Below are 15,239 nucleotides of genomic sequence, written 5' to 3' on the forward strand. Positions count from 1 at the left end.
GCTATTCATTGTAATGGAGAAAATAAGGGGAGGGACAGGCTAGGAAGGTAAGATGGAAGGTAAGAGGAGGTAAGGTCCAGGATACAGACACCCTTTGGACACATTCTTTCTGTTTTGCAGCCATGACTGAAGGCCTTCAGGTCACAGTGCCTGACAAGAAGAAGGTAGCCATGCTCTTCCAGCCCACTGTGCTTCGCTGCCACTTCTCCACATCTTCCCATCAGCCTGCTGTTGTGCAGTGGAAGTTCAAGTCCTACTGTCAGGATCGCATGGGGGAATCTTTGGGCATGTCGTCTCCCCGGGCCCAGTCTCTCAGCAAAAGAAACCTGGAATGGGACCCCTACTTGGACTGTTTAGACAGCCGGAGGACTGTTCGAGTGGTAGCTTCCAAACAGGGCTCGGCTGTGACCCTGGGAGATTTCTACAGGGGCAGAGAGATCACGATTGTTCATGGTAATCATGCCTCTGGTTGGAATCTAGGGAATGAGAGGGAGGTTGGTTCCCTATTTCCCAGGGGCAAGAGGATGTCAGCCTCACACCCTTTCGATCCCTCAAGACTTTGACTTTATGGGATATGGGAGCATCAATAACCTAGCAAATTGCTTTAATGGGATGGTGTGGGGAGGAAGAATGGAGGGGTGTAATAGCCAGAAGACACATAGATAAGCTTGGGAAATAGCCTTTCATGAGCTTGACCTCCATTCTGAGGAGTTTATTATCAGAACTGAACTGAAATGGGTTGTAGGGAAAGCTTTATCAGTCACATACCTTATACCTTGACATCAGTCTGTATTGCCCTTTCCCTAACTTGGCAGACCTCCCTTGAAGTTCCTCTGCTGGGAGAAGGGGTGTAGGAGTACAAGTTGCAGAGCCAGGTCAATGCCGTGGCCCAGGTGGTTTTTTATCAGTTTAACCTTTTCACCTGGTCCCTAAAGCTCTGAACAAGAAAAGTTCCAAAGTGTGGTAGGACCTATTGGATGATTTGAATTTTGAAGAACTTCTGTCAAGCCAGCTCATTTCCAGTAGTCCAGAGTAATTCAGGAATTTATTTGGCTTTCAAGGGACCCCTGCAGGCCAGGTTGAAAGCAGTCTTCTATTCCTGAAGCCAGACTGGAATTAGACCAGTTTCTGGGAGTGCTCTAATTCTCTCACCTTAGGGATGCTAGATTTTATTATTGTTCGGTTGTTTGTTTCTTTGTTTTAAAGCAGACATCTTGTCAGCAGCCACCATCCAGGTAAAGAGATAGAATACTACAGACACCTAGAAGGGCCCACCTCTCACCCTCCATTGTTCAGTGTTGTCCTTCCAGAAGACAAGTGTAGGACCAGGTCCTTCTCTTTGTGATAACAGATGCGGATCTTCAAATTGGAAAACTCATGTGGGGAGACAGCGGACTCTATTACTGTATCATCACCACCCCTGATGACCTGGAGGGCAAGAACGAGGACTCAGTGGAACTGCTGGTGTTGGGTAAGTGAAAACCCTCAGTGACATTTTCATCGTAGACCGCTTGCACTGTTCCCGCCTCTCACTTCTCCCGGCAGGTTGCATACACAGGCTTTATCTTCTGTACACAGACAATCCAGTTATGGAATATGTTCTTTATGAGCAGTAGCTGGACTTATTATATTTTGTTTCTTGGCGGCTGTGGCCCCCTTTTTATAACATTGTCCTGAGGGTTTCTTCTGCTTTTTCAGCCCCACACCCCTTTCCACTTGCACCTTTAACCCTGACTTCTCTCTGCTATTATTCTTATCTTTTTATATGCTAATTGTTGAGAAAATGCCAGGCACCTTTGAAGCAGGGTAGAGACAGCTGAGAGATAAGGATTCACTGGTGTGGTGTGTTAAGATCTCCTGAGACAATGGGAATCTTTTCCCATTCAATTATCTCCACTTACGCCAATCTTAAGGAAAAATGGCTGTAAACTGTTAGTAATAAAAGGTGCCCTGTGAAAAGAGCTATTGGGAAGATAGACTAGTGTTTAATTGGAAGGCAAATTTCTTGAAACCTAAGTGTCTGAGTTATTCTCAAAGCGAATATAATCTAACCCTTATTAATATTAATTTCTTCATAAATGAAAACTCATTACTTTTGGCTACTATCCTCTTTTGTGAATTGGAGGAGTGTTAGCGGGCGATGACCTCCCTGTATGAAACTGAAAATTGAGCACATATTTCGTGATCTATAATTGTTGGTGGAAACCAGAAAATTAGAATAAGACATACTGAAATTGAGAAATGATATTAATTGGAGGAGGAAAGGTAAACCTTGAAGCCATTTTTTTAAAAGAAATTACATCTTTTGTAGTGTCTAACAATTTAGGTAACAATTTAGGGGAGTATTTAAGGTGCTTTCTTTTATAGGCAAGTGAGGGTGAAGGTTAATTTTTACCTGCTGTAGGGAACTCCATGCCCAGGGAGGAAACAGAGTTTGCTACTTAGGATATTTAGTTTTACTCTATCATGACTTTTTCAAATCAGTTATTCTGCTGCCTTAATTTTGTAGTTTACAAAATGGATTAAGGTAATAATTATGTGTTAATGATTAACCCCTTAATTAATAATATTAGCCCTTTTTAGATGGTTGACTTAATTCAAATACATATTTCTTGAATCTAGTATATAAAGCATAACTGCTGTGATTTGGAAAAGAATGGGAACTATGACAGATATTCAAAAGGAAATTAAAAAAGTAAAAGGTTTATATTGACATTGTAAAAGAACACAGAGCGATCATATTTGAGATCCACTGTGACCCTAAATCTGAAGAGAATAAAAAGATAAAATTCTGCCTAATCACACAACTCAAATGGCCAAGTTGGAAGGAACAAGTGGCTCATTGAGCCTGCAATTAGCTAATTGTGAACACAGTTATTTGGCCAATGCAGTCATTTGCAGGAAAGTAATTGCCTGTGCAGGAAAAGGAGGCCAGGTAAAAACCACTTTAAATAATTTGGTCCTAGTTCTGCAAATGTGGAGAAATAAATAGAGTGAAAGCCTTGTCATCTGAGGATGTACTGAAGTGCACAAAGGGCATTGCTCTGGATGGAAACACACAAAGCAACCTGGGCAAAGATGCTGTCCTCGTGACTAAAAGGTGGGTGAAAGGAAGGCTCAGATGAAAGTGGCCAACAATGATGGAAGGAGCGAGAAGAACAGAAATCAGCGTTACTCTAAAAAGAATCATAAAGGGAAAGTGAGGACACTGCAGATCAGCTTATCACAGTAGAAACAGCATATCTGTGAGATCAACAAATAACGTTCTAGGGTTTGTGAGGAGGCAACAACATGCAATTCTGCTATGTTCCACGTTAATTAGGAATGTTCAAAGTGTGATAAATTTGCCACGTAAACTTTTTAGAGCAATACTTTCTGTGTTTGTTAATTAAAGAGGTTAGTTTGAAGCCTGTGACAGTTTTCTGGGTGCAGAAAGTATTATATTTACTTTCCAGATACAGCCTTCTGAGTCTTCTTTATCTGGATTCTCCTTTATAGAATTTTATGGAATTTTTCAATATACTGTCACAGTTTTAAAAACTCTAATTATTTGGTCATTATATCCTGTAGGCCTTTTTGTTAGGTATTCTTTTTATGTGAGACGAGGAGAGCAGCCTGATTTCTGAAGTCAACCTCAGGGAGATAAAGACCTCAGTGGGAAGGTAACTGGGTCCACAGTTGCCTAATTACAACCTCCACAAACCACTGGTTCAGTCATTGAACTTAACCTGAAGAATGGTTGGAGGGACTGGGAAGATTTGGTCTAAAGAAAGGAATTGGGAAAGGGAGCATGGCACATGTCTCCAGATATTCTGAAGTGAAATTATATAGAAGAGAGACTGGAAACTTACTCTGTCTGTGTGGCTGGGTAAAACCAGAACCAGGAGTGGAAGTTACATGGGGGATGTCCATCTCGGGATAAATAAAGAACTGTTAACAATTGGAGAGACATCTAAAGATGCAATAAGTGTTCTTAGGAGTAGTCATTTCTATATCCTTAAGAAGGTGGAGGATTTGTTATGAGTTATTATGTCAGGCACTTATGTATAGGGAAAGGTGTTCAATTAAGTCACTTTTGAGCTTTATTTCAATTTTTAAATTCTTCGATTAAAAAGTAGATGCACATGAGTGATGTGACAACCTTGATAAATGAGAAAACGACCTCCCAGGAATTCGATCCTCATGACAGAAATAAAAAGTATTACAGGTGGGTTATGAGAACATACAGGGTGATACTTACAGGAAGCCAGAGGGAGTAAACTGTGGGTCAGGGTTATAAGGACTAATTCCACAAGAATGAGAAGAAACTATTGATGGAGACTTGAAGGAGCTGAAATGTTAGCTGTTCTTGGAAGATGATTGCAATGGGGAGTAGAAAACTGGTTGGAATTACACATGACCAATTAGTAAGGAAAGATAGTTTAAAGGGATAAATCAGAGGCAAAGTTAAGAAGAATTGGGTTTTTTCATTATACGCATAAAGGTGAAGATGGAAAAGTTGATGCAGCAAGATGTCTTATGTGTCAGAGTAAGAAGTTTGGACTTCATCTGAAGACTTTGGGGAGCCAGTAGAGAAACCATAATGGAGGAATGAAATTAATCTCAGGGTCAGAACAATAACTAGCAGCAGGGTAGACAATGTGTTAGAGTTCTAGAACAGAGGGACTGGTTATGGCACTGCTGCAGCAGCACAGATGATAACTTATGATATTCTAAACCAGAATAATGATTTGAGAAGAGACAACATAGAAACATTTCTGAAATGGAAGTGGTGGATCTTGGTGACTAATGCATTTTTAAAAAATGAGAGAGAGGGCTGAGTCAAAGAACACCATAGTTTCTAGCTAGCTGGGTAGCCAACTGTTCCACCACCCAAGAGAGAAGCCACAGGTTGGAAAGCAGGTTGAAAGGTGGGAGAATGCGTTTGATCTTGACATGTGGAATAGAGATGCCTCACTGACAATTAGAAATATAAGTCTGTACATGTACGTGTAACTGGGTCACCATGCTGTACAGTAGAAAAAAATTGTATTGGGGAAATAACAATTTATATATATGTGTATATATATATGTGTGTATATATATATACATATACACATATATATATAGAAAAGAAACCAAAAAAAAAAAAAAAAAAGAAATGTAAGTCTGGAACTTGGTGGAGAAATAAGGGTTTGTGATAATAGATTTGAGAGTCATAAGTGATAGTCACAACAATGAAAGAATAGATGAGTCACCAGGAAGATTATATAAAGTGAAAAGGGCCAAGGACAGAACCGTATCAGTCTTCTGTTCTAGCTCAACTTCATGTGAGTGGTAACACTGGTACTGCATGTATACTTGTCCTGATTTCCCCTGCAACACTGGATGCTTCTCAATAGCACTGAACCATGAACTCTTCAGAGGCAAGGACCAGTTCTCATTCATCTTTCTATCTGCAATGCTTGGCAGAATGTCTAGAATAAAGAAGCTTGAGAGAATTTTTAAAGTGATAAATGAACAGAATCTGTAACTAATATTTACTTTGTGCCTCTTCGTCAGTGCTGAGTATATATTTGCTGACTTATGAAGTGTTAATACAATAAACATCTACAGTTTTCCAGTGAGATATAATGCAGTTTAATCTCACTGGTCATGATTCTTTTTTTTTTTTTTTCAGTTTTTTTTTTCCCACTGTACAGCAAGGGGATGAAGTTATCCTTACATGTATATATTACATTTACAATTTTTTCCCCACCCTTTGTTGTGTTGCAACATGAGTATCTAGACATAGTTCTCAATGCTACTCAGCAGGATCTCCTTGTAAATCTATTCTAAGTTGTGTCTGATAAGCCCAAGCTCCCGATCCTTCCCACTCCCTCCCTCTCCCATCAGGCAGCCACAAGTCTCTTCTCCAAGTCCATGATTTTCTTTTCTGAGGAGATGTTCATTTGTGCTGGATATTAGATTCCAGTTATAAGCGATATCATATGGTATTTGTCTTTGTCTTTCTGGCTTATTTCACTCAGGATGAGATTCTCTAGTTCCATCCATGTTGCTGCAAATGGCATTATGTCATCCTTTTTTATGGCTGAGTAGTATTCCATTGTGTATATATACCACATCTTCTGAATCCAATCATCTGTCGATGGACATTTGGGTTGTTTCCATGTCCTGGCTATTATGAATAGTGCTGCAATGAACATGCGGGTGCATGTGTCTCTTTTAAGTAGAGTTTTGTCCAGATAGATGCCCAAGAGTGGGATTGCAGGGTCATATGGAAGTTCTATGTATAGATTTCTAAGGTATCTCCAAACTGTTCTCCATAGTGGCTGTACCAGTTTACATTCCCACCAACAGTGCAGGAGGGTTCCCTTTTCTTCACAACCCCTTCAGCACTTGTTGTTTGTGGATTTATTGATGATGGCCATTCTGACTGGTGTGAGGTGGTATCTTATGGTAGTTTTGATTTGCATTTCTTTTATAATCAACGATGTTGAGCATTTTTTCATGTGTTTGCTGGCCATCTGTATATCTTCCTTGGAGAAATGTCTATTCAGGTCTTTTGCCCATTTTTCCATTGATTGATTGGCTTTTTTGCTGTTGGGTTGTATAAGTTGCTTATATATTCTAGAGATTAAGCCCTTGTCGGTTGCATCATTTGAAACTATTTTCTTCCATTCTTAAAGTTGTCTTTTTGTTTTCTTTTTGGTTTCTGGTCATGATTCTTTATCTGAGTTTTTACTATTATTAGAGGTAGATCCATCAGGGATTGGGTAGACAGCAACAGAAGCGGACTGGCTAACTGAGGCAAGAAAAGAATGCATGTTAAAAGAGAAAGTAAGAGTAGAAAATCAGTCTCCAAAAAGGGTAGTATATTAAGGTGACACTTGTTGGCTTCTGTAAACAACCCCCGAATCTAAGTGACTTACCACAATGGAAGTTCATTACTTCATCTTGTGGTTAGGAGGCTTACCCAGAAGCTCACTTGCAAGTCATGTGTAGGTGTCTAGGCTTCTCCATTGTTGAGCTTGCCGTATTGGAGCATCACTTCCAGCTGCACAGAAAGAAAAAGTGAGGAAGGTCATGTGGAACTTTTTAGGGGTCAGGTCTATTCAGTGACCTGAATTACTTCTGTTGTTTTGTTTGTGCCTCGGAAGAAAATAAAAATGTTTTGATGAACACAGCACAGTCCCTGCCCTGCCAGAGGTGTCCCAGGGTCCATGTAATAAGAATTAATAGACAATATCTTTAGGGGTCCATGGACATAAAAAAGAAACTCAATTCTTTTATTCTTTTTTTTTTTTTTTTCTTTTTAGGGCCGCACCTACAGCATATGAAGTTCCCAGGCTAGGGATCGAATTGGAGCTACAGCTGCTGGCCTGTGCCACAGCCACAGCAACACGGGATCCAAGCAGAGTCTGCGGCCTATACCACAGCTCATGGCAATGTGGGATCCTTAACCCACTGGGCAAAGCCAGGGATGGAACATGTGTCCTCATCTATATTAGTTGGGTTTGTTTCTCCTGAGCCACAGTGGGAACTCCTTCAACTCTTTTTTTCTGATCTTGCATTTTCTCACTCAAGAATCAGTCTCAGGAGAGAGAGTCCCATTGGCCCTATTGGGCAGGTGCCCACCGCTTGGCCTTTGCTGATTAGAGGCTTTAGATGGCTAGACCATCAAGTTATGGAGAAGAATCAGTTCCTCAAAGTAAACTGGGTTACTGTTACCAAAAAAGGAAGAATGAATTTTTTTTTTTTTTTTTTTTATTTTCCCACTGTACAGCAAGGGGGTCAGGTCATCCTTAGATGTATACATTGCAGTTACAGTTTTTTCCCCCACCCTTTCTTCTGTTGCGACATGAGAAGAATGAATTTTTTTGAGATGCCCCCCAAAAGCAATACATATCCACCAAAGTGATGTTATTACTAAATCTACTATTAATATTAATGTATACAGATAATGATTTGAGTTCACAAAATTTTTCTGTAATAACCTTGTAAGAGAGCAGGCATTATTTTCTTTGTTTTCCAAATGAAGAAATTAGTGTTCAGGTTTTGAAACTATTATCCCAGTAGGGGGGGGGGGGAAGGGTTATTGATCTAATGCAAGTGTTTGATTCCCAGCCTCATCTCTATCCATGATACCACATGACCTATCTATATTAAGCCTTAGAATGCTCCCCTGCATAAGCCATGTTTTAAAAAAATGTGGTTGCTGCTTGAGGCCATAGATAATGATTTTTACTTGTCCCAGATTTTCTTTAGTATTTCATTTTATTTCTCAGTGACACTGCCTGTAACCATTGACCTAGGCCCTCACTTCAAAGACAGAGTTGTTCTTGTCTAGGTTGCATACCTCCCCACTGAGCATGCTTTTTCCCATACATCTGAAGCATCTACAAATCACTGCGGATTCTTCTCTTAGAGGTTTCAGAAATATCCAAAGATGTGGTTCAGAGAAATGGGAAGACAACCACTGATTCCAAATTAAACACAAAAACTATACAGAACACTCTTTAGTCTCTTTTTGATGATTCAGAAGGTAGAGTCATTCTGAAGTTGGAAATGCATGTGGTGTTTTGGGTGCTTTGAGATGACAGTAACAGATACCTTAGAAATATTTAGACAGGCGTTTGGGATCGTAGGGCCATACCAGCAGAGAGACCCAGAAGGTGGAAGTGCTCAGAAATCTGCCACCCTGAGATTAGGCATTGGTCTAGGATTAGTGGCAGGAACGGTCTGTTTATAACCTGGAACCATGCCACTGTTTGGATAGGAATAAAGTTCTCTCGGGCAGCTCCAGCTGGCAGGAAAAGAACTTCGCCATTCAGGAAGGCTCAAGTTGGGAAGTTGTTATTTTAAAATCTAAAAGCAGCTCGCCTTGTTCTTACTTTTCTCTATACACAATATAAAGGCCTGACCCCTTCTTTCTGATGTCTGATGTGGTGGCTTGTTTTTAAGGGCCAAGTAGAAAAAGGAGGGAAAGGGCCCCAGTGGAAACAAATATGGCTGGATGAACACTTGTACCTCAGGACCAAGAAAAGAATAACAGGATGTGAGCCAAGAGTGTTCAGAATTAAAGCTAAGGAAGACTTTTCTAATGGTAAATAACAATTTTTGAAATTATAGAGACTCCCTTTCTGATCAGCTGTCAACCTGGAACTTGTTCTCTTGTCCAGGATATTGGGACAAACAAGATGGCTTTAGAGTCCTTCTATAATTGTGAATTTATCTAAAAGATCCCCAAATTGCAGAATTAATTCTCTGTATAGGGTGATGCCCCAAAGACTCTTGTCTTGTTTTGTTTTAATATTGTTTCTGTTTTAGGAAAAAATGATTCCTGTTGATTATAAATATTTCAAACAAAACAGAAAAATACAAAATAAGAAAATAATTTCCTAAAACCTCACCATCCAGAGCTAACTGTTCTGCAGAACCCTTTTAATGGCAGGGAATAGATTCTCAAACTGACTTAGGGGAAATTCTTGGCTTAGGTAGCCAATAAGTCCAGGGGTATCCTAGTTTCAAACATGGCTGAATACTAGTGTTCAGGTTATGTTCTAAAGAATCTCTGTCTTCTCTGCGTCAGCTTCATTCTCAGGCAGTCTGTCTCCACTTGGGCCAGACATGGCCTCCAGCAGGTCCAAGCGTCCATGGTCTTTAACACCTTCCATCTCAGGAAACTTAGTTGCCTCTCTCCATAGTTTCAGCAAAAGTCTTCTTGTTCAGGGTGGGCCCTGCATTGGGATAGGAACGTAAGGTACACTAGCTCAAAATGAACCCAGTGAATTGAAGGGAAAAGGAATAGCTTCCTAAAAAGAAATTGGGCATTTGTTTCCAAATGAAGAAGAAAAGAATGCCAGGCAGGCAAAAAACACACACTGTTAATATTTTGTGGAATTCATCAATTTCTGCATCTTTATAGGCCAAATGCAATGCTATTCCAAGGAGGCCTGAAATAGGCTTGCTCCCAGCAACCCTTGTGAGTAAGGTGCTAAGTTGGGATTGATTCTTCTCTATGAAGGTAATGCCACAGAATTACCTTTGTGTTTCTGTCATGCTTCTATTTTTCCTCCCATCTTCTCCTGTGAGTTCCCCAAAAGAACGGCTATTACCTAGACAAGAGGTGGAGAAACAGGCAGCACTAATTTTTTTAAAAATCAAGTCGTTCACAATACTGTGCCTGAAATTGTTATTCTGGTCTAAAATCAACCTTTGCACCCATTATTATTATTATTATTGGTCTTTTTGTCTTTTTAGGGCCGCACCACGACATATGGAGGTTCCCGGGCTAGGGGTCTAATCAGAGCTATAGCTGCCGGCCTACGCCAGAGCCACAGCAATGCCAGATCCGAGCCTCGTCTGCGACCTACACCACAGCTCACGGCAACACCAGATCCTTAACCCACTGAGTGAGGCCAGGGATTGAACCCACAACCTCATGGTTCCCAGTCAGATTCGTTTCTGCTATGCCACGATGGGAACTCCCCATTAGTATTATAAAGCCACTAAGAATAAGAAATTAGGGAATTCTTGGGAGGGAACATCTCAGAACTTGTGATCAGCTTTAGGGATTTTTGATGGGAGTTTGTTTCTGTAGCTTTGCAGAAATACTCAAGCACTTACCTCTGTGTTAATGCTGCCTCAGTTTGACTCCATCCTACCCTGCCACCGTGACATGAGTTCTGCCTGTTTTGAAAGGCTACTTGTTGCCAAGACTCCCCCTCCCCCTTCTCTTCCTCTGCCAGCCTCAGCCCATTGCTGCTAACCAAGGAGATTTACCGATTAAGAAGGGCTTCAGCTCAGAGAGTTCCCATGGCAACAGCCTCCTCGGAGGTCTTTGTTGCCTGCTAAAACTTTGATCTCTGATAGTGGCTTCTGCTGTTTCTCTCCGAAGATTCACAAACAGAGGAAGAGGGGGAAAGAATTAGAGAAGAAGAATGGAAAGTTTACTCTTAGCAGAAAGAAGAGAAGGAATTAATTACAGAGCCACACTCTAGCCATAAATCGAGGGTTACTCCTTTGGAACATCGTTTGATTTGGAGACATATTTTCGTTTGTAGACTTGATTATACTTCCAAGATCTTGGCTTCACTTGAAAGACTTCAAGTGGAGTTGATTCTTCTAGTAGGACGGGCCTATTCTATCCTTGGATTTCCAGAACAGCACTGGCTCCCATGAAAGGAGAGACACAGAACTAATAACGGGAGGGAGCTTTTTAGACTTTATAGCCCCACTGTCTTTTCTTCTAGCCCTCTCTCCTAGTTCTGGCCTACTCTGCCCTGAGTTGCCTAGATGTCTCTGTTGGTCTTGGTTTTAAAAAGAACCAGAAAAATGTGTTGAAGGGATGGAGGAGAAGGAAGAGCCAGAGAGTGAGCCAGGCATCAGGTGGAATCTAATTCTGGTTAATGGCCGTCAATAATGAGCTTTCTACCATCTGAGGAGTGAAATGGGGTTTGTGGTTGTTGTAAGGATCATACCTTTTACCTTTTGCAAGAAGCCCCCTATGGCCTTCAGACCTTCCTAGTACATTATCACAATCTTACTTTTTGGTAGGCACCATGGAATGGAGTCAGTTTTACTTCATGCGTGATTTGTATTTAAATTATGATTTAACTTTTAACCAGTCTTTTTTGCCTCTTATGTCTTTAGCAGAGTGAGGATACAATATAAATAAATGACAGTTTGTCCCTCTAAAAATTACTGCCTTTTGGTAAAGTATTGCATTTCTGAAGCAATGAGAGAACAATACAAGAATATATTAAAACTGTGTTTGATAGTAAATATCTAGGCTATTGATTCTCAAGAGGGTCCTATTCCCAGCACCCCCCCACCCCCGCCCCAGGAGATACTTGGCAATGTCTGGAAACATTTTGGTTGTCACAGCTTGTGGGGTGCTATGGCATCTAGTGAATAGAGACCAAGGAGACTGCTGAATATCCTACAAGGCAGGGGATAGCCCTCCTGCCCCCAACAGGAATATCTGGCCCCAAAAGTCAATAGTGCCTAGGTTGCAAAACCCTGATCTTGGCTAAAGATCAGTTTGGATACTGGATACTCTTCTACCGTGAAGAGCATGGTTTTGGGGGTCAGATATCTGTTGACTCAGTGCAGCAGTATGACCTTCGATAAAGTCAATGTTGTTGAGTCTCCATTTCCTTATCTGTAAAAATAGGGGAGGGGAAAATAAAAGTTACAAGGAGACAGATTGTGAGGATTAAAAAGCGCATAATATGAACCGAGTGAATATCAGTTCATTCTCTTACCCCTTCCCATCCCCCACATCTCATTGCCAGTGTGTCATCTCTAATCCGAGGGAACCCTCTTTAGGGAATTCTGTGTTCCTCTTTAGACAGCTGATTTCCTTTTAGCCCTTTCCATAGGCAGAGGCTTTAAGGAGCCATCTGTGAATCGGCAATCCTATTACTAATAGATTCATGTTTTCTCAGTCACATCTGTGCAGTGCCTTGCGAGTGGTGACCCTAATCAGCCCTGTGGGAATCTTCCTGCTAGTGGGTTTCCGGGCATTCTGTCCCAGCATGATATCTTTTGGTTGCTATGTTTTGGTAGCTGTTGGAATCCGCAACTTCTCAGTTAATGTCGGGGTGTTTACACCCAACCTGAATATAAGGATTAGGTCACACAGGACATTCGAAGAAGTCTGGAAGGGTTTGGGGAACACCCAAGTCTTGGATTAGAATCTGCATTGGCCTGGAAAGACTGTAGATAGGGGGACTTTAAAATTTATCATCCAAACTAGGATACTTTTGAGAGTGGAAAGGGTAGACTTTTAACACTCTATGTCAAGACAATAGCATACTGGTATGATGGTCACTCCATCTTTAGAGATCACCTGGAAAGTTCTTTTTTTGACTGAAAAAAACAGAAGATCCAGGGGAGCTGGGAGCAATTTAGTTTCAGTTCACCTTCACCTGCTAAATCCTAGATGTTAGCTGGCATTCTGTTCAAGGGGACATAGGGATGTGCACATCTCCATTGTCTTACTAGAAGCAAGCAAAGAGGTGGTGGTTTGCGGTAATAGTTGATTGAAAATATGCAGTAAGATTTCTGAAGGGTAAGGGGGGTCCTTTCAGGCTCTTCTTCCCTGCCCTGGGTTGTAAAGAGAACAAATGAGGTCTTGAAGGCACTGTTCGCCCTCCCTTCGCGCCCACCCCCCCATCCCGCCAGCCACCCAGTCCCCCCAACCCCCCGCTATAACTGCTCACCCCTCCCCCGCCCCTGCTCCCTCGCAGCCTTTATCCCGCCTCACTATTTTTGCTTCACTTGTTGCTCATCACTGTGGGAGGAAACTCGGCCTTCAATTAGCCCGCATTCCTGAAGCCCGCGGTTGCCTTGGTTACCCGGGTGGGAGCTGGAGCAGCTGGGTCAGCCCGACAGCCTCATTGTAGTTGACGGACCCAGGCGAGAGGCAAAAATGCAAAGCCTGTGCGGGAGGAGGGAGGGGACCGGGCCCAGCAGAGGGGAGGCACTGGGGGCCCACAGGAGAGTGGGTGTCACCTAGCAATCGGCTCAGCCCTCGAAAGAAAGAATGGCAGCCCTTCAAAGCCAGCCAGGAGAGAGTCATGGCATTTTTTTTCTCCAAAGCCAGCTGCTTCTATTCAAGTGTTCAGGTTTGCCTTCACACGGGGGCAGTGCCTCTGAGTTTGCTCTGGGAAATGCTCCATGCTCAAGCCCCTCATACTAAGAGGGGAGGACTGGCCATGGGGGAGAGGGCAGGAACTTTGACAATCCAAGACCTAACAAGCTGTGTGCTCTTACTGGCCTGCCTCGGACTACCTGGGTTTTTTTAGTTCAGGAAACTAGCCATTCTTGATATCTTTGCATCTAAGGTGTCTGTGCCCGTCTGATGGATGAGCATGGTGGGCTCAGGAAATCACACCGGGCACCAAAAAACTCAATTTCCTCCTTCCATTAAATCCTACCCTCCTCCACATCATTTTGGAGTCAAATCTAGCTGTCTTTGGCATTTCATCTCAGGCCAACTTGAGCATGTTGTATTACGAATAATACTTTGCATCTATTCACTCTTTGGGGCTAGAGGCTTGATCAATTTAGCACTTTGCAAAGGCAGAGTGCTTTGCAATTGTTTTTATTATTGTTTATTAGTTTATAGCAGCATGGTGAATGCCTTTTAATTAGCTCATATTGTGTTATATTCAGTAATCATTTTCTGGTCACATCTTTAAAAGGTGCTGAAATTGTTAACCATCTCCGACACTCGTATATTCAAAAATCATACTTTAACAATGTAAGTAGAGCAATAATGCCACAAACACAAATTTCCAGATTGCTCACTGGAACTACTGGGAGACTAGAAGTGCTGCCCATTTCAAACATTTCTAAATTAAGAATAAGCAAAGCTTGAGGAGGAGTGAGATATCAGGAAGAAATACAGGAATGGGGGGAAGTAGACTCAGGTTCTATTTCTGGTTGGATTATTAGTCAGCTGTGTGCCTTTGGGTAAGATTCTTAAACTCTCTGAGAGCCTCAGATTCCTGAAAAGATGGAGTGAATTCTGGGTTACATGACCTCTGAGATCCTTTCTAGCAATACAATGTGATTCTAGAATTCTCTGTAAACAGAAAAAGTCAATGCCTTAGGCCAGGCTTATAATCACTACCCCAACGCCTGAAACATTTATTAACAGTTAATTGCAGATGGTCTGATACTAGTCATTTTGTGGAGAGAATTCCCTGGCAGAATTATTCACTATATTTGAAGGAAAATGTAAGGGACACAAGAAGAAAAAATCTACAGCTGAAATGCTTAAGTACATAGTTTATAAATAGATATAAAATAAAGGGAGGCTATCTCCACATTTGTGATGGATAATCATAAACTATATTGAATGCATGGTTGCCATGGGAATATAGAATAAAAGCAGGGATATGCATGCCCTTGGGAAATTTCCAATCTATTTGGGATTCCAGATAGCCATAGAAACAACTTTACACTTAAAAAAGCCAGAGAAAAACATCTGCTCTCCTCAAAGACTTAGTAGAGAAACATGTTGGAGGGTTAGGAACTGAGAGAAGAGGAGTGGATACAGTACATCCCTGAAAGTGGATCCAGGGCATCTTAGAAAAGCTTGGGAGCAGGATGAAGCCCAGATGTACATTAAGCAGAAGGGGAAAGAAGGGAGCCTCAGGGAGCTGGGGAAGAAAAGCATTCTAGGCCATCCTGAACAGAAGGTTCAATTGCATAATATATTGGCAAACCTGAGGCTGACTCCAAGT

At 41.6% G+C, this 15,239-nt stretch overlaps 1 protein-coding gene across 7 annotated transcripts in view; it reads left to right on the forward strand.

Annotated features, from left to right (window-relative positions):
• The window catches only part of ILDR2 (immunoglobulin like domain containing receptor 2), a 60,388-nt gene that overhangs the window by 14,537 nt on the left and 30,612 nt on the right, over nucleotides 1-15,239 (forward strand). For all 7 annotated transcript variants that reach the window (XM_021089484.1, XM_021089482.1, XM_021089479.1 and 4 more), the window contains exons 2-3: nucleotides 121-453; nucleotides 1,352-1,471. In XM_021089484.1, coding sequence (XP_020945143.1) covers nucleotides 121-453; nucleotides 1,352-1,471 — 453 coding nt within the window. The remainder of the gene's footprint in view (nucleotides 1-120; nucleotides 454-1,351; nucleotides 1,472-15,239) is intronic.

This window comes from Sus scrofa, chromosome 4 (genome assembly GCF_000003025.6).
Source record: "Sus scrofa isolate TJ Tabasco breed Duroc chromosome 4, Sscrofa11.1, whole genome shotgun sequence".
NCBI lineage: Eukaryota > Metazoa > Chordata > Mammalia > Artiodactyla > Suidae > Sus > Sus scrofa.